The sequence below is a fragment of the Mangifera indica genome, unplaced genomic scaffold, assembly GCF_011075055.1.
Source record: "Mangifera indica cultivar Alphonso unplaced genomic scaffold, CATAS_Mindica_2.1 Un_0018, whole genome shotgun sequence".
Lineage (NCBI taxonomy): Eukaryota > Viridiplantae > Streptophyta > Magnoliopsida > Sapindales > Anacardiaceae > Mangifera > Mangifera indica.
This window is the reverse complement of record NW_025401110.1, coordinates 273,344-295,672: the sequence shown is the minus strand read 5'-3', so window position 1 is coordinate 295,672 and position 22,329 is coordinate 273,344. Positions and strand designations below refer to the sequence as shown.

Below are 22,329 nucleotides of genomic sequence, written 5' to 3'. Positions count from 1 at the left end.
CATTAACTTAAACAATAAAAGAGGAGGTTTTATATATAAAATAACATGAGTTTAAGTTTTCTCTTACAATATAACTTTTAATTTACCTGGTTAAGTAATTGTATGTTTGGTTATTGAACTCAAAGTTTATCCTATTCAGTATAATTAGTTTTAATCCAACAAGATGACCTGGTTGAGGGGGGTTTCTCATTTAAAAAAAAAAAAATTACCAAAGCTAGGCTTTGATTTTGATTTAATCACAGCGAATGCAAATGTAAATGTGAATTTTCTTTCGTGATGAAGGAAAAATGTTATTCTCTTTCTAGCTGTGTTAAAAGAGGACGTAAAGGTCTTAAATAGAAGAGCAGGCCACAGCAGTGAAAGAGAGTTGAAGCTTCTGCTAAGATCGTCACGTCCCAAAGCTTCCTTTTGACTAAATTTTGGGCTACTGTGTCGACTTTAACAATCCATGGCCTGATAAATGGATCTTCGATCTTCTTCCACACAGGGAAGCTCTGTGTTTTCTTTTGATGGTGGGGTCAAAATAATGGGCATGGCACAGCAACCAAAAAAAACATGGACTCAATATTAATTGTGATTGTTAGTGACAAACTGGACTCAATATATCTAGGAGAGAATTTTTTTTCTATACAGCATTATTTTATAGTGCAGATCTGCACTTATTTTCTCCCATCATAAATTTGGAGTTAATTTATTGCATCTAAGACATTGATAACGATAGATCTCTTCAAGGATTTTCGAAAATTCTACCCTGTGATATCAGCAAACACCACCCTAAAAATACCTCTTATATATAGAAGTTTTGTTTTCTATAATTTTGTACAACTTGATATAATTGTATCTAATTTAGTGATTTTGAAGCGAAATAAATAATAAATAATGATATTACTCAATTATATATTATTACTTTAATTTGTATAGATAAAATACACATAATTTTATTCAATTTTATAGAGAATTTGATAATCAGAAAGGATTACCTTATAATCTCATAAAGTGCTTAATAAACGTTTGACACTTATCAATTTCACACAGGTGTTTGATCGCTGAAATAAATCATGTATCCTTGTGAAGAAATTAATTTACTCCAATAAATCTAATATATAAGCATCTATAAGCAAGCCTAGGGACATGATCTTTAGAGATGACTTCAACTTGCAAAATCGGTGTTGGGTTTGGTGTTCTAGAGTCAATCCCCAGGGTAATACAAGTTCATTAATAAGTCATATTCATAATTTCTTGTGACATTTTTTGTCATGAAAACATATGTTTATGTTAAAACAAATGTCCTTATAATGGTTTAACCGTGACGAGGGAATCAATCCATGACACTTGATTATGAAAATTCTATGTGTACAATAGATGGTTATTCTTAAAACATTTGTACCTTAAATATTATCACAATCAAAGGCACATAATAGTGATAAAGTTATTATAGTGTTGAATAATATCATCGAAAGATGATGATAGTTCTCATATGTTAAAATTATTTGTTAACAATTTGGTGCAACAAATGAGTGAACATTGTAGATATGTTCACCAGACTAATCTGCCAAGAGGATTTTATATGAATGGTTGATCCAACATCTATGAAATATGTCATCTTAGTAAATAGAGGTACATGAGATCCTTAGAGTTAAGATCATTGGATTATCTTGTATAAAGATCGGTATAGGTTAACATCAGCTCAAGGTAGTCCGATCAAAAGATTACCAAAAAGGTGGTGTTTGGCCATGTGGTGATCTGTATGAAGGCTATGGTAAATTAATAGACGATTTGTCACTCTTGAGTATAAAAGCTGATATCTCGGTTAGGGCTCTTGATAAATGGCAACAATCAATTAAACTTATGGTCACGGTAGGATTGAGTTAATACTCGATTCGATATTTTTCTGTCTATTGATAGAACTCAAACTATAAAATTGAGGATCCTTTAGAGAGACACTTCATCTATACCTCGACTATGAAAAGATATCATAAGACGAAAAAATTAAATTATATGAGTAACTATATCATTGACAGGTTATGAAATCATATGTTGACCTTTTACTAATCAAGTGGTCATAATGTCTTGTTAAAGGTCAATCTTGATCAGTGTTTAAAAGGATGTCGAGTCGAAAGTCTTATACGAATCTAATCACTATCAACTTAATAAAGAGTCTATAGGTCACATATAAAAGAAGTTGATCGAACTCTAAAAGTGTAGGCTTTTCCAAGTCAAATATGAGTTGAATTTGGTCTAGATTTCAAATAAAAGGTTTCGAATTTCGAAAAAGTCTTTAAACCCGAGAGTATATTTTATGGTACTTAAATATTAAAGTTAAATAATCTTAAAGGTTAAGGTTGTTTGTGAGAAAGTATAGGGTTGGATTTATCCAACTGGATAAATCTAAGCCTAGCCCAATTGATTCCATGCATTGATTGTGTAGTTGGATACGAATTTGGTTGATCCTTATCCAAGCCTACAAAATTGGTAATTGCTAAAATCACAAAATAAGAAATTAAAGGGATCGTCTATACATTGTAAAATGTATGGGTGACACAATGCAAAGCCTACCCTAGACTTGTGCAAAGCCCAAACATGTATAAGGCAAGGATTGCCCAAGCAAAGTGCAATACCTGGGTAGGATAATGGCCAAGACTGCCCAGTCTCATTGTAAGGATAGAGAGGTCCATGAACAAAAGTTAAAAATCACACTCATGATTTTTCACATGAAACCATGGGTGGACTTTATAAATGTGTGTGTGTGTGTGTGTGTGTGTACGCAAACTTTCCTACAAGAAGAATTGACATACACATTCATCTTTTATTTTGGGTTGTCCTAGTCGTCAAAAGCAAAAGAGAGAAAGACCTCAGTTTCTCTCAATTAAAATACCACAATTTTGCTCAAGTTCTAGCAAACTTTGATCACAATTGGGGTCTCCATTCCCATTCGTACTCTGAATGGATACTAAGGAGCAGAGTTACACTTAGTTCTAAGAGCGACTTAGTAACCTCTAGTTATCAACGAAAGACAAAGGAGTCGCCTATATAGGTATAAGGGTAAAACACCTTATGCGTGTTATTTGCATGTTTATGAATTAATTATCCTATGAAGGTAATCTACAAGGGGTTTTTGCAATATGATTGACTGTTAATTAAAATTTTTAATTGTTATTCTGTTGTCCAAAAGCTACAAATTTCCCACAATTAGGTCTTGCCCTCCCCCCCCCCCCCCCCCCCTCTGAACGATAAAAAGATTCCTTGATATTATAAGAATGGGGATCGAGATGAAGATAACTAAAATCCTTGTAATTGAGAATAAGAATAAATATATTCTTGACTCGTCTCTTCTCTTGATATTTTCTAAACCCTTAGATATTAAATTACTCTTAAAAATTTTGAATTATTGACACCTAGTTGCCCTTAATACTTTATTATTTTTCTAGTGAAGATGAAGAGAGAGAGAGTGGAGAATTTTCCTCATAGGGTAAGGGCAAAAGATAGGATAATAATGCATTTTTTAGTCATAGTCAAATCATCATTCATCTTGCTAAGAATCCAGTGTTTCATATAAGATCAAAGCATTCTCAGTTAAAATATCATTATATTTGCAAATTGGTAAATAACATAATATTGTTATTGAATAAGATTTCTAGATCAAAGAACCTGGCAACCATGTTGACCAAGATTGCTATCACCAATAAGCTGAAATGATACATTATCTTAGTTGGCCTCCATGGTTACTTAAGTAAACGCACCACACTAACTAGAAAAGATACAAAATATAAAGTATGATCATGCCTAAAAGATATCTTTATAAGGTTGGTTAGGAGTTATTGTAAGATGTAGCCTCACAATCAAAGGTTGTTATTAGTCAAACCTCATAAATCTTTTTACATTATATATGATTGATTTGGATTTTCAATTCCTTTTCACTTGATCCGTTCTCTAATATATCTATTTATATGTATATGGACATATATAATGTATGGGCAATACCAAATAAACCACCCCAAAAACATTATAATATAACTTCTTTATAATTAAAGGAATATTTAACCATTCAAGTTGTAACTTGTTAGTTAATTAATCTTGTGTCCTTAGACGGGATAAAGAAGATACATGGACTTATGGATGATGTAGGGTGTTTTTTTTTTTTGATAAAGAAGAATATTTATGTGAGCTAGAATATCTCTTTAAGTTCAATCATATCAAACAAGTAAAATTCATAATTTAATTATTAGTTCCACAACCACTTTATACAAATAAGTCATGACTTTGATCTGTATACGTGGGCTTCAAACTTATGTTCTCATCCTTAGACACCCCAGTTTTGTCACTCAAACTTCGTAGGAAGCATGAAGAGTAGTCTTTGCAAGTCTATGAATGGCTGCAGTTCTGGAAATGTAGACTGTTTCAGTTCAGTTCATATATTGAAACTTATTATCTGGAAATGTTAATGGGACATTCCCGAGGTTTCAGGCCAGTTATATTTTAACCTTTAGAAACTGACATTACATCAGGCTAATTTCAGGTCAATCGGGCTTATCAAAAAACAAGTAACAGTAACATCGAGAGATCAGAAGAGAAGAGAAGACCAACCACTACACACCCTTCAGGCCATCACAGTTCACAGAGGCCGGCATGCAATCTTTTGTGAAACTGGAAGACAAAATAAAGTAAACCACAGAGAATAAAGAAAAAGTCACATAAAACAAAACCAAACTACAACAACAGCAGCTAAAATACTCAGCATTAACCAAAATGGACATGTTTTTTAGTAAGGACAACGAGAAGGCGGACCCCAATGCATGACATCGGGAGACATCTGACAATTGAGCGGTGTAGGGCTAGTGACAGCCACACCGTACACCGGCATAGACTTCCCCGCGCTCGAAGAAGGCTCGTTCGGTTTAATCTCCCGATGGTGTTGTTGATGGTGATCGTTTTGTTCAGTTTCATCAGAAGCAGGCAAACTATGAAAAGAAGGATTGGAGAACGTGGCTGCAACCACCACCACTTGACTTGCCGCCGTCACTTTCCCCGCGACTAACCCTCCGAACACCTGCCCTCGCGCCCCTGCAAGAATTACACTGAAACAACAAGAAGACGAAGAAGAAGCACCACCACCAGTACTCAGAGAAGGCGTTAAATAAGAGCCCGAGAGTGAAAGAAGATTAAAGGGTCCATGTAAAGAGAGTGAAGGAGCATGCGAAATGGGTTGACAGAGAGTGACATTAGAGACAGAACCCGAAGGGCTCATTATCGAAATACCAGCGAGGTTTCTTCTGGCGAAGTTGATGATATGATCAATAACATCCGCCCCAGCGGATATCTCGAGGATGACTGGTTTCACGGATGAGTCAGTATCTTTGGTGATGACAATGGGGGGTTTGGGCTTGTTCTTGGAGCCGGGAGGTCTTCCTCGAGGTCTTCTCGGAGTGTCATCGGAAGGGGTTTGAATGATCTGCTGGTGGCGGTCAATGAGAGTCATCTCGGTGGTGGCGGTGGTGTTGTGAATGGTTTTGGTTTTGGAGGAAGAATCGGAGGTTAGGGGGTGAGGGGAGGTGTGGTCGGAGGAGTCATCCGAGGAGGAGTGGGGTTGAGAGAGAGAGATAGCTGCTCGGGAGTAGTCAGCCATGGGAGAGCGGAAAGTTTGAAAGAGAGAGGAGGGAGAAGGGTCAAGAATCTGAACTGAAGAGTTGGGTAATAGGGTCTGCAGGGAATGATTGACATATGCTATAATACTATTGCTTCAAAACACCTCTAAACCCTAAAAAGTTCAGACGACACGCCCACTCATTTGCTTTTTGTGGGGTCCCCCCCGTTTCCACAAAAGCATCCAAAATTTGACAAATGTATTAGGACATTCGATAATTATCCACGACAATCAAATTATATTTATTTTTTTTAAGGTAAATAAATGTATAAATTAACAAAAGAGTATACGAGAAATAATTTAAATTCGACTTAATCACTGGAAGCATAGCACAAAACAGCAAGCTGATAGATGGATAGGGCTATCCAAATATATTAATCTTAAATACATTAAACAAGTTAGTCATCAATCCACGTTTGAAAAAAAAAAAAGAATTTGCTTAACTTGTTAGGTCTTCGGAACAAAAGTGACTTTGTTCATGCTCCATACTATCGGACTAACTTTGTATACTTTTATCTAATTATATACTCTTCCTCTATTAGAAAGGTGGAACTATAAACCTATTTTAATTTATTAATAATTTTAAATTAAAGGTAAAAAAATATTTAATTATATAATAAAATATTAAATATATTATAATTTATATATTAAAAATTATATTTATGACTATGTTTTATCCATAATGGTGGTAAGATTTTTTTTCGTAAATAATCAATAATTTACCATTCTTGGCATCCACTTATCTTAATAAAACTGACAATTTTTAATATGATCTATTAACCTGAAATTTATTTCAGGTCAATCTGATATGATTCAAAATTAAATCGGATAATATTAGGATTTACATAAAAGTAATTCGACACGACCCAATTCGATTTGAATGTTTTAGAGAAATATTATTTTAATAAAATTTGTAAGATACAAATTATATAAATGTTGAAAGACAATATTAATAATAGTCATTGAAATCTTTACAGATAGAGATATAATTATATCTTTATATAATTAGAATTATTTATATTATTTTTCATTTTTATATAAATATTTTATTGTTTAGTAAAAATGTAATTTAGTTAATCAAATTATTGATATATTTTAAAGGTCGTAGTATGTAATTATTTGACTTTAAATATTAAAATAATATTAATATCACTTATATTTTTAATAATACAAACAAATTATACTTTAATCTTAGATTTTTTTTTATTTTTCTTCCCATTTTCATCTCCTCCTTAAATAAACTTAAAACTTAATTGTCTTTGGCAACTTTCATTGCTAGGAAACTCAATATCATACCAAATCAATGCAACTTTACTCTGGAATTACATTGATTGGTGCAATTTTTTTTATTGAAACCATACTAAATTAGTGCAATTTTGATCGAAAATTCTAACAATCAGTGCGATTCTTGATGTCATTAATGATAAATGTTACAAACTAAAGTTAATTTTAAATTTATTTTTTATTATTTTTAAATTGAAATTAATATATTTTAGGAATACAAAAACATTAATAAAATTTTACGGCCAAAAAATGTTATTTAGCTATATCATCTTAAAAAGTCTTTATACTTTTTTTTTTATGATAATAAACTAATATATCTCTCAAGTTAAATGAGTTTAGAACCTTTGTATAAATAAATTGTGTATCCATTTTGAATACATAAATAAATATATATTTTATATGTGTCATCAAATAATTAACGATTTTAAATTAAAGATAAAATAATACATAATCATATAATAATATATATATAATATATATTTATTTAAATAGTCAAAATAGATATATATAATATTACTACTATTCCACTATACTGATGGTGGGGATTTGATACTCCTTTTATATTTTCGTTTGTTAAACTGCTTAATTCTACAAATATCTAAAAATAAGTGAAAACTCAAACCCGTATTGCCTAAATCTTTGATTGTGGTGAATTATGAACAAAGTTTATCTTCAAATATTATTAATAATTTATGGGTTGTTTCATCGGATATTAGAAGACAAAAAATTGTCACTATATTCAAAATTATATTTTTGTCTTTTATCTTAGTAGGTTAATTGGCTTGTAGTCTCAAATTTACATAGAAAAATACAATTCTAAATTTATAATCCATAATTTTACACTAGTAAATTGATTTAGATATTCCTGTAAAATAAGATGCACAAAATTTATACCCACAAAAATTACACAAACTGACATTAGAGTTATTTAATAATAATAACGTGACAATACTGATATGTTACAAATAAAAAAACATTATCATATCACTGTTATATCGACCTTTGTAATTTTTCTATGTATAAATTATATATATATAATATTACTCTTATCAAATATTAATGTCCCATCAATTTTTCCTGAATTTCATCCGGAAAGTGAAGATATCTGAAATAACAATTTATGTGTATCTTCATCTTCTATATGTTTTCCATCGTTACACATTTTCCTTTTTCTAATTTATTAAATTAAACAGTAAAATCCTAGCGAGATACTGACAGAAGAGGAACTAAATTATTTGATAAATAGAGGCTCATGATTAAGCATTAAACAGGATACCAATGGTTAAAAATCTTGCTTATTTACAGTTCATTTTCCATTCAACTCGCCCAACTAGGGATGGCAATGGGGAGCGGCGGGGAGGGGATGTCAATCCCCGTCCCCGTCCCCGTAGGGGATTTCAATCCCCGTCCCCGCCCCGTCCCCGCTACGGGGATAAAAAAAAATCCCCGTCCCCTCCCCGCGAAGGAAAATCCCCTCCTCATCCCCGCCCCGTCCCCGCGGGGAAAAATCCTCTCCCCATCCCCGCCCCGCCCTGTCCCCGCGGGGAAAAATCCCCTCCCCATACCCGTAAATATAAATTTTAATTCCGTTATGTATTTCAATAAATAAAATAAATTATATTCTCCAAAAATATCACTTGTTACAAGAGCTACAAAATATTCATTGTTATTTTAGTTCAAATACAAAGTTTTCATAAAATCTAACAATATGCAATAATCAATCTCTTCATTAGTAGCTCTTCATATATGTGATTTAGGGTAATTTTATAATAACATTAAATTTAATACTTTTTATTCACTTTAATTGATTTTATCAAGTTATAATTTTTTTTTTTTTTTGTGTGTAAAACCTGATGGATTGACTAACTGAAGTTGAAATAGAATTAATTTGGTACATTTGTATTATATGATAATGAGATTCTGGGGTTTTTTTAATATATTAGATTAATAGTTTAGAAATTAATAAAAACTAATAATTGATAATTCAAAAATTAGTAAAATTAAAGTTATAGTTTTAATAAATCATAATGTAAAAATTTCTATAACTTAATAGTTTATAAATTATTATATTAATATATTAGATTTAGGGGGCGGGGCGGGGCGGGGAGGGGAGGGGAGGGGAGGGGCGGGGCGGGGACATATGTATCCCCGTCCCTGCCCCGTCCCCGATTACGGGGATTTTTTTCATCCCCGTCCCTTTCCCCGTTTTTATCGGGGAATCCCCTCCCCGTTAGGGTCGGGGAGGGTCGGGGCCCCTAAAGTCGGGCCCAAATTCCCATCTCTACGCCCAACAAACAATTGTTAAAAAAGAAAAGAAAGAAATTGCATAGTCAAGCAGTTGACCAGTTGAAGCTGAATTTTCAAAAGATATTGCACATTGATTCAACTACTCATAAGATCTCACTGCATAACCAGCCAAATAAATGTCATTATTTCACATACTTAGAAGCATGGAAATACTGTACAACAGGGCGATCATGCACTAGGTTTTATGGCTTTTTATTGAGAACACGAGGGGCCAAGGCTCCATCCCAACCTCACTAGATGATCTGATGTTTTGCTGCAGCCGCCCTATCTGCAGCTTTGCGCTTAAGAGCCCTCTTTGCTCGTCGCCCGTTGCTGGGGTGTTTTTGGCAATCTCTTTCTGTTTATACTCACGTGAGGAACTGGCACCTGAGAGCTGCAGTTTTGGGCGGTAGACTGGCCTCGCTTCTTGCCGCCCAGCCCTAACGTATCCATTATCACCCCACCTTCTATTGCCAATACGAAGACTTGATGAAATACTGAAGTAAACTTCATCCAGATCATCCTGTTCATCCTCATATGGATAATAATCTTCCAGATCATCATAGACCACTTCATGTTCCTCCACAACCAAAGGTTTAAACCATGTGGCCCTAAGAAGTAAGCACACACTCTCCTCGATCATATAATCTTGAATGCTGCACATAACAAAACAAAATTAATGAACAAGTGAAGTCACTCCAAATGTGGCGAAATCTAGCAAATCATCCCCAAATGCACACATGGTATATAATTATCAATGATCACACACTTGGAATAGGTTTAAGGCAAAATTCTAATTTGAAATATCTTTAGATTCGTTAAAAAAATACCAGACTTCATTTCTGTACCATATAGTATATACCAGCCTGCTGCTGAATCTGTCCTCAGTCTAATTAACCAACCAAACATTGCTGCCCAAATTTTCAGTGCCAATAATGTCATCAAATCAATTCAATTTATTACATGACCACATCCCCAGCCTCTTAAATAAAAGGAGCTCCACCTGACTCTTGAAAAGACAACTAGAGAAAGGGATTAGAGATATCACCTGCCGTCCAGGGAACGATGCACATCAAGGAACTCAAATGGATTTTTACATTAAGGACAGGTAGGTGTGTTATTGTATGAAGCCCATTGTAGGATACAAGTTACACTGCATAGCCAAAGTAACGGATGAACATCCATCAATGCGACAATTGCAAGTAATTGCATAACTGAATAGAAAAAACATGGGTTAAACTTTCCACTATTCATATGGAGCTGAATAGTTTAAAATGAATATTTCCACCCAACAAAACAAAGGAAAACAAAGGAAAAATAGATGATTTTTTTGGTTGCAAGGTTTAAGTAATGCAAATGATGAAACTGGTTATGCAATGCCTATATAAAGAGGTATAGTAAACATAAACACAAGTGTGAGCTTGAAATTTTACTTTGACCACCAAATTACTACGCTACCTTAAGTCTGTCATGGTTCACTTTAACACTTATACCATTGTATTTTATTCACTAAAGTTGTAAAAAGAAAATATATAGTGAATAAAAATATTTGAGAGCAAGAGAAATTAAGGAAGTAAGCAAGTGATATAATTAATTGTAAATACCCGAGTTTTGAGAGACTAGTTTGGCTCTTAGTTTACAATATCTTCTTACTTTCTTTTTCTCTCAAGTGAATTTCACTCTCATATATTTACACAAACTTTATCTTATTCATAGCAATATATGTTGTTAATAATATGAAATGTGCATGAGTTAATAAAAAGGCAGTAGAAACAAAGAGAAGAGAAACGAAAAAGAGAAATATAGAAGTAGAATTTTAGGCTCAAAGAAATGATCCTAAACCCAAAAGAATAATTTTACAATTCTTTTTATTTTACTTGCCCGCTAATGATCTCCTTGAGCTCGAAATGAATCCAGCCCTCTGCTCATATTCATAGTTCTACTTTTATTCTTTTAGGTGCATATCCATTTCTTTAAGACAGTACCTTACATTTTAGGCCTAAACCTCTTCTCCCACAAAACCAATAGTAAAATCTCAACTCATATTCCATTTAGATTCACTTCATTCTTTATATATAGCCATGCAGAAAATAACAGAGTGTTCAACAGAAGGAAGTATTTGGTAAAGGGACAGTCCAAGGACACCTAGGTAGACTACACTAAAGTGCTATACAACCATATATGAAACAGGAGTAAGAAAGGAATTTGAGAAAAAAAGCAACACATCACAACACTTCTAAGAAGACTCTTAAATCCCTAATTAGTAAATACATGAACGAAAAAAAAAAAAAAACAGTATGAGAATTATATGGGTATAATATGAGAAATGGTAAAAAATAAATTTGTAAAAAAAAGTCATAAAATTCGGATATTGAAAAAAATATAGAATGTATATATACGAGTTTAATACGACACATCATCAATAATAGATTTCTAAAAATACGATAATATCAGTCATAATTTTAACATATTTTTATAAATTTTCTAATTAACAATTCAAATATAAAATATTTAATTGACTATTAAATCTAATATAACATAATATATAATCAAGATTCAATCATCACTAAAAATTAATAAGAGAGGTTAAGGATTTGGATAACAAAAAATTAGGTTTTTTGCTTTATATAGTTATGATATTATAATAATTAATAAAAAATGCAAGGATGAATAAAATACGCGTTTCATACGTTTTGGACTTAAAAATTCAGAACAGCATGTTTACAACGCAAATAATTCCTATTTTTACTAACCAAGCTTAAATCTACACTTGTACCAAAAGCTTAACTCTATACATACCAATAGGACAGATTCTTGGGATTTCCCTTCTAACGTTTTCATTAGCACCTTGTTCTTTGAAAGGTACAAGGAATCAAATTGAACAGTCTCACACACAGAGAGAAAGCCAAAATCATAAGCAACAATAAAACTTTTAAGATTTGCGACATAACAGCGAAATGATTTAGAGATTTTGATCAGACAAACCAGTAAGCATGCTCGCAACCTTTTACAAGGGCAGTTTCCTGAAGCACAATCTTATTCAAGCAAATTGCACAAATGCCACTATGGTTCCCATCCCATCTCATCGTTCTCAGCTTTACTTTGCATTTCCTTCTGAAAAATAAGATAACACAAAAAAATAATTAATTTTTACCAGAATCAAAATCTCACAAAAGGAAACAAAAGTATGTACCGCTGATTTATCTGGCGGCTGAAAAAGCCGAGGAAAAACATTAAAAAAATGAAAAATTCAATCCTGAACTTCTTCATCGCTTGAAACCAAAAAATCTCACCAACCCTAAGAATGCAAAACAAGGTTTTCAACGAAACTTTGTTTTTTTCCTTCTATTGAAGGAACTAATTCATATTTTTTTTAATTAAAGTGGTCAAACTATCACTTTTACCTTTTGAAGATACCGAACTTTCAACGATGACAAGACAATTTTTGTTTGACTTTTCTCATTCAATCTTTAATTAAGTGAATTTGGTGATTTAAGTATTCATGAATTTCATGTATATCCTGGATGGGTTTCTGTGGATAAACTTGGAAAAAGGCATTAATTTGGGATTTTTGTGAGTTGCAATTCTCCACCTTCACCCTTAAATTGTCCGTATATGAGTTTGTCCCTTTAAAATCAGAACAATCATAGAGTCCAGACCCTTCGTTCCATTACAGGGAAAGAACTTTTCATTTCGCTGAAAATCATTGAAGCAAACCGAGAGTTCTAATTTTGAACTTCTTCGTTGCTTGATATCGAAATCTCTCACCCTTTCGAAAGTATAAGAAATAGACAAAAAAAAAAAAAAAACATTTATCAAATCGGCTGAATAGGCACATTTTCTTATCAACGCTATTGTTTTTCACAAATCAAACGCTTATAAAAGACAAAAAAAATAAATAAATCCAATTCTGAACTTCTCCATTGCTTGACAACGAAATATCTCAGTAACTCTTTTCCAACTTTAAGAGATTACCCAAAACTCTTTCAAATCAGTTGAATGCTTAACAAAAACATAATCAAAAGTTTTACAAAGCTAATGTTTCCCACAAACCAATGCAGACAAACTAAACAACGAGAAAGAAACGAACAAAGATGCGCCGGCAATAATAGAGGTGAGAGAAGATGAAGTACCTGATCTGAGATGGAGAGGTTTACAAGAGGGTTGACCAGTTCTTCACCGTCGATCTTGATGACTGAAGAAGTCATAATGATGATGATTAAGTAAAAAACGAAATGAAGAGACCTGGCATTTGCTCTACCAACTAATCTAAATCTAAAATAAATATATATTAAATAGTTCAAAAATACGAAAAAGATAGATGCTTGAAGGATTATTCTGATGCTGCAGAGAGGGTTTTGGGATCAACTTACCCAAGCATTGGGGTAAACATTGCGGCGGACATAAATGCTTCACCTCTTGTTATTTTTCGAGGGGTAATTAATTAAAATAAGCAAAATTTTAAGTGTTTATACGTTTTTAGGTCACCCTAGACAAGTTTTACCAAAATAAACAAACCGTATTTTTTTTACCCTTTTTACCCTTATGTTGATAAACCAAGTAAAAATATCTTTTCTGATAATGTGCGTCGGTTTATGGCGGTTACGATGATAGCTAGGGATTTTACAGTGAAACCCTAAATATGTCGAATGTATATGGATGTTTTTGAATGTTTTGAACGATTAAAATGATGTAGTTTCAATGTTAATGGATGCCTAAAAGTGTAGCTGTTGAGAGACAAAAGCGCAAAAAGTGAACAGTGTCGCACAAACTGTGAACAGTGTCACGCAAAAAGTGAACAGTATCACGCAAACTGTGAACAGTATCACGCAAACTGCGCAAACCACGCAAATACTCTTCACATCGCGCAAACTGCTTGCAAAATCGCCCAAAAAATACTGTTCACATACTACGATATCTACTTTTGCGCGATGTAAACAATGTGTTGCTCGATGTGAACAGGTTTACGCGATGTAAACAGTGTTTGCGCGATTTGCGCAGTTTGCGCGATTTGCGCGCAGCACTGTAAATTTGCGCAGTTTGCGTGATACTGTAAATTTGTGCGCTTTTGTCTCTCAAGGGCTACACTTCTAGACATCCATTAACATTGAAACTACATCATTTTAAGCGTTCGAAACATTCAAAAACATCCATATACATAATTCGACATATTTAGAGTTTCAGTGTAAAATCCCTAGCCACCATCGTAACCGTCATAAACCGACGCACATTCTCAGAAAAAATATTTGTACTTGGTTTTTCAACATAAGGGTAAAAAGAGTAAAAAAAATATGGTTTGCTTATTTTGGTAAAACTTGTCTAGGGTGGCCTAAAAACGTATAAACGCTTAAAATTTTGCTTATTTTAATTAATTACCCTTTTTCGAGTTATTAAGTGTACCACCAAGGTTTGCCAACATACCTTTTTACCTCTTGACGGTATAAATCAAGTTTTCTCACCCAAAATTAACCCATTAATATAAAAGAATCCAAACATATTAGATAAAACCACGTTGATTGGTCTATAAGCTGTGAACTTGAGTTATAAATCCGAATTATAAATTTTAGTTGAATTTTAAATTTTAAACTTAAGAATGGAATCGAATTCAAACCACCTTTATATAAATTTTAAACAAAAAGTGTTTAGCTTCGGTTTTGATCATATCAAAGCCTAAAAGCCTTTGAGTAAAATAATTCTACCTCAGACTAGATTAGACTAGCAAAATTGAGCATAAATTTTAGAAACTTAAACATATGTTATGATAAAATATAGTAGTTATTATGTAAGATTAGATACGAGCCGAACCGAGTTCAAATAGGGCCCGACTCATTTTCAACTCGTTTTTTATGAGCCCAAGCTCAAGGTCGGGCTCAAGTTCGAGCTTGCTGAACTTGTTAAACATATGTTTGTGTTCAGTTCGTTTTATAATTTTAGTGTTTAAGCTCGTGTATTCTGGCTTGGGCTTGCATTTCAAGCTCGAAAGCTTGACTTTAGACTCGTATTTTAAAAAATAAACGGTGTTATTTATTCCAAGTTAAAATTTTTTTCATTTGAGTGAGCAGCTTGTAAGCCAAGCTCAGCTCACTCAACCCATGTTTGGGTTCAAGCTCGTATTCGTTTTTCGTTTAAAATTCAGACTTACGTTCGTATTTGGGTTCATTTAAGGAAAGCTTTGGGCTCGTTCGAGCAAAGCTCATTTCAAACCCAAATAAACTCGTTTCAAATTTAACCTTATTATTATGTATTATCTTATCAACTTATAGTTTTGTTTGGGTTGAATTTTGAATAGCCACCTCACAAATTAGTCTTTTGAATAGTTATACGTGTCACTTGAAATGTTTTAAAATCATAGGGATGAATTAATCGTATAACAAATTACAAAGCGATCTGTAAAATTTTAAAATTCATGTGATGATTTAAATGGGTTCTAAAACTCTTATCTTATCTGCCCCAATTACAGGTAGGGATGGCAATGGGGAGGGGCAGGGAGGGGATATCAATCCCCGTCCCCGTCCCCGCCCCTTCCCCGTTACGGGGATAAAAAATAATCCCCGTCCCCTCCCCATCCCCTCCCCATCCCCTCCCCGTCCCCGCGGGGAAAAATCTCTTCCCCATCCCCGCCCCGTCCCCACGGGGAAAAATCCCCTCCCCATCCCCGTGGAGAAAAATCCCCTCCCCATCCCCGCCCCGTCCCCGCGGGGAAAAATCCCCTCCCAATACCCGTAAATATAAATTTTAATTCTTTTATGTATTTCAATAAATAAAATAAATCATATTCTCTCAAAATATCACTTGCTACAAGAGCTACAAAATATTCATTATTATTTTAGTTCAAATACAAAGTTTTTATAAAATCTAACAATATGCAATAATCAATCTCTTCATTAGTAGCTCTTCATGTATGTGATTTAGGGTAATTTTATAATAACATTAAATTTAACACTTTTCATTCACTTCAATTGATTTTATCAAGTTTATAATTTGTTTTTTTTTTTTGTGTAAAACCTGGTGGATTGACTAACTAAGTTTTGAAGTTGAAATAAAATTAATTTGGTGCATTTGCATTTTATGATAATGAGATTCTGGGGTCTTTTTAATATATTAGATTAATAGTTCAGAAATTAGTAAAAGCTGATAATTGATAATTCAAAAATTAGTAAAATTCAAGTTATAGTTTTAATAAATCATAATGTAAAAATTTCTAGAACTTAATAGTTTAGAAATTATTATATTAATATATTAGATTTAAGGGGTGGGAAGGGGTGGGAAGGGGTGGGGTGGGGAGGGGATGGGCCGGGCCGGGCCGGGCCGGGGAGGGGAGGGGCGGGGCGGGGAAATATGTATCCCCGTCCCTAACTACGGAGATTTTTTTCATCCCCATTCCCGCCCCTTTCCCCGTTTTTATCGGGGAATCCCCTCCCCGTTAGGGTTGGGGAGGGTCGGAGCCCCTAAAATCGGGTCCAAATTGTCATCTCTAATTACAGGTATTCCTGCTTCAATTTGATACAATTTGAAATTTTTTTAAAATCAAATTAAAACAATAGTTTAGAATTTTTTTAAATCAAATCAAATCATTTTAAATTTTAAATTAAACTAAATTAAAAAAATACAATTTGATTCGATTTAATTACGATTTGAATCATAGTTATCAATACCCTCTAATACAGGATAGATATCTTATAAGATAATATGATATAGTTGAAAAATTATATATATCATAAGATATATCGAATTAATACGATATAATAAATATATCATATGATACGATACAATTATTAATACAGATCGATACAATTTTTTAAAGAAAATGATGGTACAGTATAAGTGTTTATAAAAAATTTTCAAATGTTAAAAATATTTATGATATTTTTTAAAATAATGACGTCAATTAAATTTTCTATTATTTTATTAATATTTTATTATTTCATTTTTTAAAATGCATATCATACAATACAATACACAATACATGTATGAAAAATTAGGTTTTGATACACGATACAATATATAATTTGACTATCATGATTTGAATTATTTAAAATCATTTATTTATATATATAATTTAATAAAATTAATTGAATTACAGTTTTCTAAAAAATAATATAAACATATAAAATAAATATGAAATATATATAATATATTTTTAAAAAATGGCAAAATAAATATTAAAAAAAAGTTATACACTTAATTGTTTATTGAAAATTTTTGTTCAACATAGTTTTATATATATATATGTTAAAAAAATATGGTTTACAATTTGATTTGGTTTGAAAATCGTTCAAATTATAACCCAAATTAAAAAAATAGTTTAAAAAATTTTCAACCTAAACCAAACCGTTTTACAAACTAAATCAAATTAAACTATAATTTTTAAATTATTTAATTTGATTTTATAATTTGAATCAAATTATGCACACTCCTAACCTTAACTTATATATTTTTAATTCAGGAGAATCGGAAATCAAATATTAGGTAAAATCATCTAAAATTAATTAATCTAATTTAAAAGTGATTCGTCTTTGAAGTTCCAATTGGATGGGACTTCTGATAATTAGTTGACATTGGGTGATATGTATCAATTTTTTTTTAAACAAGAATCCTTATGTAAGACATTGTTTTACGAGATTAATCGATTATATCAAACAGATAAAATCTTAAATCTAATTATTAGTTTAACAACTACTATACCAAATAAATTAAATTTTTGATTTTGATATATTGTCAATAGATTTTAAATTTATACCCTCTTCCTTAAACACTCTGCTTATACCATTCATACTGTTGCTTATTACATCTAATACCAACAAGGATTTCTGTAATCAAAATTTTTGTAGCTGACCTCCATAAATCTTAGCACTTTGCAGCTATTTTGAAATAAATTATATTTCAAACCTTTGCTCTTGTTTAAGTCTTTAATCACTCTTGAGAATCTAACTCCTTCCCATTATTATGAGGTGCATTTTAACTCTTCCCCTTGCTTCATTTATAAATTTTGTAACACCTTAACTTCTGAACAAATTCGAATTAGAATGTTACTTATTTCTATGACATCACTCTTAATAATTTGTTTTGGACAATATGACAATTTATATACTTTCTCATAAAGAATAATTCAATAAATCGAACAATTTCTCGAACTTGAGTCTCAACCTTTACATAAGGTGGGAAGAACCAATAGGCTACATGGAAGTTTGGTTTATTGGTTTTTTTATTTTTGGTTTAACCTATTTTTTGTATTGTATAAGAACAATTAAAAAAAATTGTAATTGCTGGGGTTTAAATCCAACACTCCATCTATTAATATAGTGTGTTTGTATCATTATGTCAAGTTTATTTATCTGTTAAAATAAATTTGCATATGGTTCTTTTTATTTATTAAAACAATTCACCAATTTGATCATTGGTCAACTGGTTTGACCTCCACTTGAAATGAGCCGCCCCTTCATTGAGTCGACGTCTGGTTCGGCTTTGAAAACATTGTTTTATTAGATTGGTTTTAGAGCCTTGCAATTCTAAGGACAAGAAGGATTGATATCATCCAAGATGAGAGTGGAAGATGAAGGATGATCTGACGATTGACAGAATTGGAAGCATGAGCAATAGGGGAAAATGAAATCTGTTTTCATTGTGAAAGCAAAGAGGAACCAAATCATGACTATAAGTTGTTAGGGAAAGAGTCTATGTGAGAAAGAAAGAAAGAAAAGAAAGCTAAGCTGTCGGGTGAAGAAAATAGCCAAGCAGAAGAGTTGACTAAGAGCAAAAAGCTGTTAAGGGGACAAGCAGCAGACAACCTGGAAGAGTCAAAGTTCAAGCCATCAGAAACCTGGACCACTGAAGTCCTATATGCTGAGTTGGCAGCTATAGAGAAAGAAAAGGACAATGAGGAGATGCACAAAAGGGAGAAAGGAAGAATGGAGAAACAGATAGGGAAATAGAAGAAAGAGGAAAAGGAGAGACCCAGCCTCTCGAAAGCTAGTGAAAGTGTTTTTGGTGTTCATTTCCATTTTCTGTATTATCCTTTTGGGTAGTGCTTCATTTTCATTTGTTTTGTGTTATCCTTTTGAGTTGGAACTATTGTAAACAAACTTTGCAACTTGTATTTTGCAAATACTGCAATACATTCAACTCAATATTACATTGGCGTTGATTCAATCAGTATTACTGTTACATTGATATTACATTCAGTTTACAACAAATATAAACGGTAGTTGTTTCTAAGCCTTCCAGGTCTTATTCCAACTTCCATTAACCAGCAGATTCGCAGGTGAACTAGGGAGCTCTGGAGTCCAACCGCAGGTTCATAACATAAGTATAAGTCAGGTTGTCCTTTTGGTGGATGAAGATAGATCAAATGACAGCATCATCCTAATCGTGTACAACGAGTGACAAGAGAAGAAAGAAATTGAGTCAACAATGAATTCTAACAATAAATTGATCGACAAAATTCAATAAAATCCAATTATTGAAATTTGATTGTTTATCTATTTATCTTGCTTCTCGGCTAATAGAGAAGAAAATGGAAGTGATTAAAGAGAAAAAATTTTAAAAGGGATGAGAAATTAAAAAGAATCGACCAGTTTGAAATCTCATTTGTTCAACCAACAACATAGTCCTATGTCTACTCAAAACCCAACCCTTGTACCAGTTAATTACAACCTAAGGCCAAACTTAATTACATACCCAAGTTTCAAACATAAACCCAATCACACCCTCAATCACTCCAACTAGATACACCCAACACAACCCATTATCACACCAACCCAATTACACCCACGAGTAAACACTCTAGCCCTCTTATGAGCAATCCAAGCCCAACTAATAGACTTGATCCAAAGCCAAACTAGTATATCCTAACACTTAACAATCTAAACCCACCTCACTCATATTTGACCTAACCCAAGTATCAATTAATCACCCCAAATCAAATTAACCTAACCCTGTTCCAATTAAACTCATTCAATCCATCCTTGACTTGACTCATTTCCTTCTAACTCTTCCAAAATGCAAGAGAAACAACCCATAATCCTCAAACTCCCACAAGCTCACCACTGTCCTTATCATGCAACAACCAATTGACACCAAAGTCAGCCTTACCTTCACCTTTCTAACATTGATCCTTCCCTACAAAAATCATCTTTTGGAATAAACTTTTTCAATACATTCATTGAAAGCCAAGCACCAAATGCCATAGAATTCATTGCAAAGCTTGTTCACATTGATTCAACCCCCGATGACTCATGTTGACTTGTCAAGTTTGTCTTTGACTTGTTTTGCACATCTATAATTGAAGTTATGAATGATATTGAAGTTCCTAGCTATGTTTTCTACACGTTGAGTGTGGCTTCTTTAGGTTTGGAATTTTACACGCGAGCTCTTTGTGATGAGCAACACAAACGCCTTACTAGTTGAATGAATTCGATAGAAATTGAAAGATTGGGAAATTAGAGAGTTCTTGTGAGAACTATTTCTATTTTGGTTCTTTATTGTTGAAAGTGGAATTGGAAGTGATAGCCCATGAGCCTTTAACAAGGGAAGAAGCGTTGGACTAGGCTCGGCTCAATTTAACTATGGTGGTATAAGTAATTGTAATGGGCTTGGAACGTTTGAGGGGCAAGCATCTCCAAATTGGTTCAATAGTTTAACTAAGTCCAATGATTTAAATGAGGGATAAGCCTCATTTTAATTAGGCTCACTTTTCAAGACCTAATAACAACAACTCCACCCGTTACTTTACTTAAATTCCAATAATTGAAGGCAAGAATTTGAAATTGGTAGGTGGTCATATACCTGATGTTGTTAAGAGGGCATTTATGTGAGAATTTTCAATAATGGTTGCTGGCACAAATGAAGCTCTTATGAGCACATGATCAATTTTCTTAGTGTTAATTGAGAAGCTTTATATTATCTAAGGGAATTGTGGTGTTGGAAGTGATGTAAAAAAGGTTAATCAATTGCTTATTGTAGTCCATATAGCAACCATAGTTGAGTTGATGGTCTTTGGAGCTTGATTGGATTTTAATATAAAAGTTCTGTTTGATATCATCTTTGACAGTAGGGAGTCTAGAATGTTTGAGAATTGCGGTCCACATATGTAGATGATATGAACTTTAGGAGAACTATACTTCAAAAGTTAGCTATTGAGATTGGAGAGTTTAAAGTCATTTAAACTCCACATTGGAAGTCCAAACTTTCTAATGTAAGATTTAAGTCTCATACCTTGCACTTAGGATTTTAACATACCACCACACTTCGCAATCTCGTTGTCCATACGGGTTGACTATGTGTTAGCTCCGGACGAACACTAAAATGTTGGTGTCACCACCTGTGTTGCACAATTGTAACTGAGAGATATAGTGATGACTCTAATATCAAATGATTTGAACCTTAAGAGAATCACACCTCAATAACTAGCTATTGAGATTGGAAAGTCTAAGATTATATAAATCTCACACTAGAAATTTATACTTTTCGATGTGAGATTCAAGTCTTATACATTGTACTTGAGATCCTAACAGTGAGATAATGACTACAGACCTCTCTTTACACTTGTTATTTCGTTGAGAGATTTGGGAATTGTTACTCATGAAAGTTCAACTAAAAAAGTTTTTTTTACAAATTTTGACCATCGCACATCATCTATTCTTGGCAAGTTCTGCTACTAGCTAGGGTCATCAAAACAATGTTCTCAAAAACCCACAGCCTCGTTTGCAACAAACCCGAAATCAAAACAAAGAATTCAATAGCCTCACAAAACGAACCCAAGGCCACAAAACCTAAACCATTGATAACCAATTCGAAATAGACACTCGATCTTGAGAGGGTCTTTCCCTCTTCCATGAGTATGACAACGTGGGCTCTAAACATGATTACCCTTCATATGCTTCTCATATTTACTAACCAGTGTGTGCTTATGATTTTAAGGCCATTGAGATTTTAGACCTTTTCATTGCTTTGATTCAACATTTTGGGACGACCCACTTGGTTGATGAGGCGATTGAATTTCTTCACAAAATAACTTCTTATGATTGTGTTCGTACATTGTAGTCTAAATATAATTTTCCGTACTTAATGACAATGATAGGCTTCATGATGCTAGGGACATGTTTCGCAGTTTTTATAAA

General features: G+C 33.0%; 1 protein-coding gene and 1 pseudogene across 1 annotated transcript; both read right to left on the bottom strand.

The window, feature by feature from the left end:
• Positions 1 to 4,675: 4,675 nt before the first annotated feature.
• Positions 4,676 to 5,687, bottom strand: LOC123205860 (AT-hook motif nuclear-localized protein 28-like). Its single transcript, XM_044622906.1, has one exon. The coding sequence runs from the start codon at positions 5,621 to 5,623 to the stop codon at positions 4,760 to 4,762; it is 864 nt and encodes a 287-aa protein (XP_044478841.1). The 5' UTR covers positions 5,624 to 5,687; the 3' UTR covers positions 4,676 to 4,759.
• Positions 5,688 to 9,282: 3,595 nt separating this feature from the next.
• LOC123205899 lies at positions 9,283 to 13,454 on the bottom strand (annotated as a pseudogene).
• Positions 13,455 to 22,329: the final 8,875 nt, after the last annotated feature.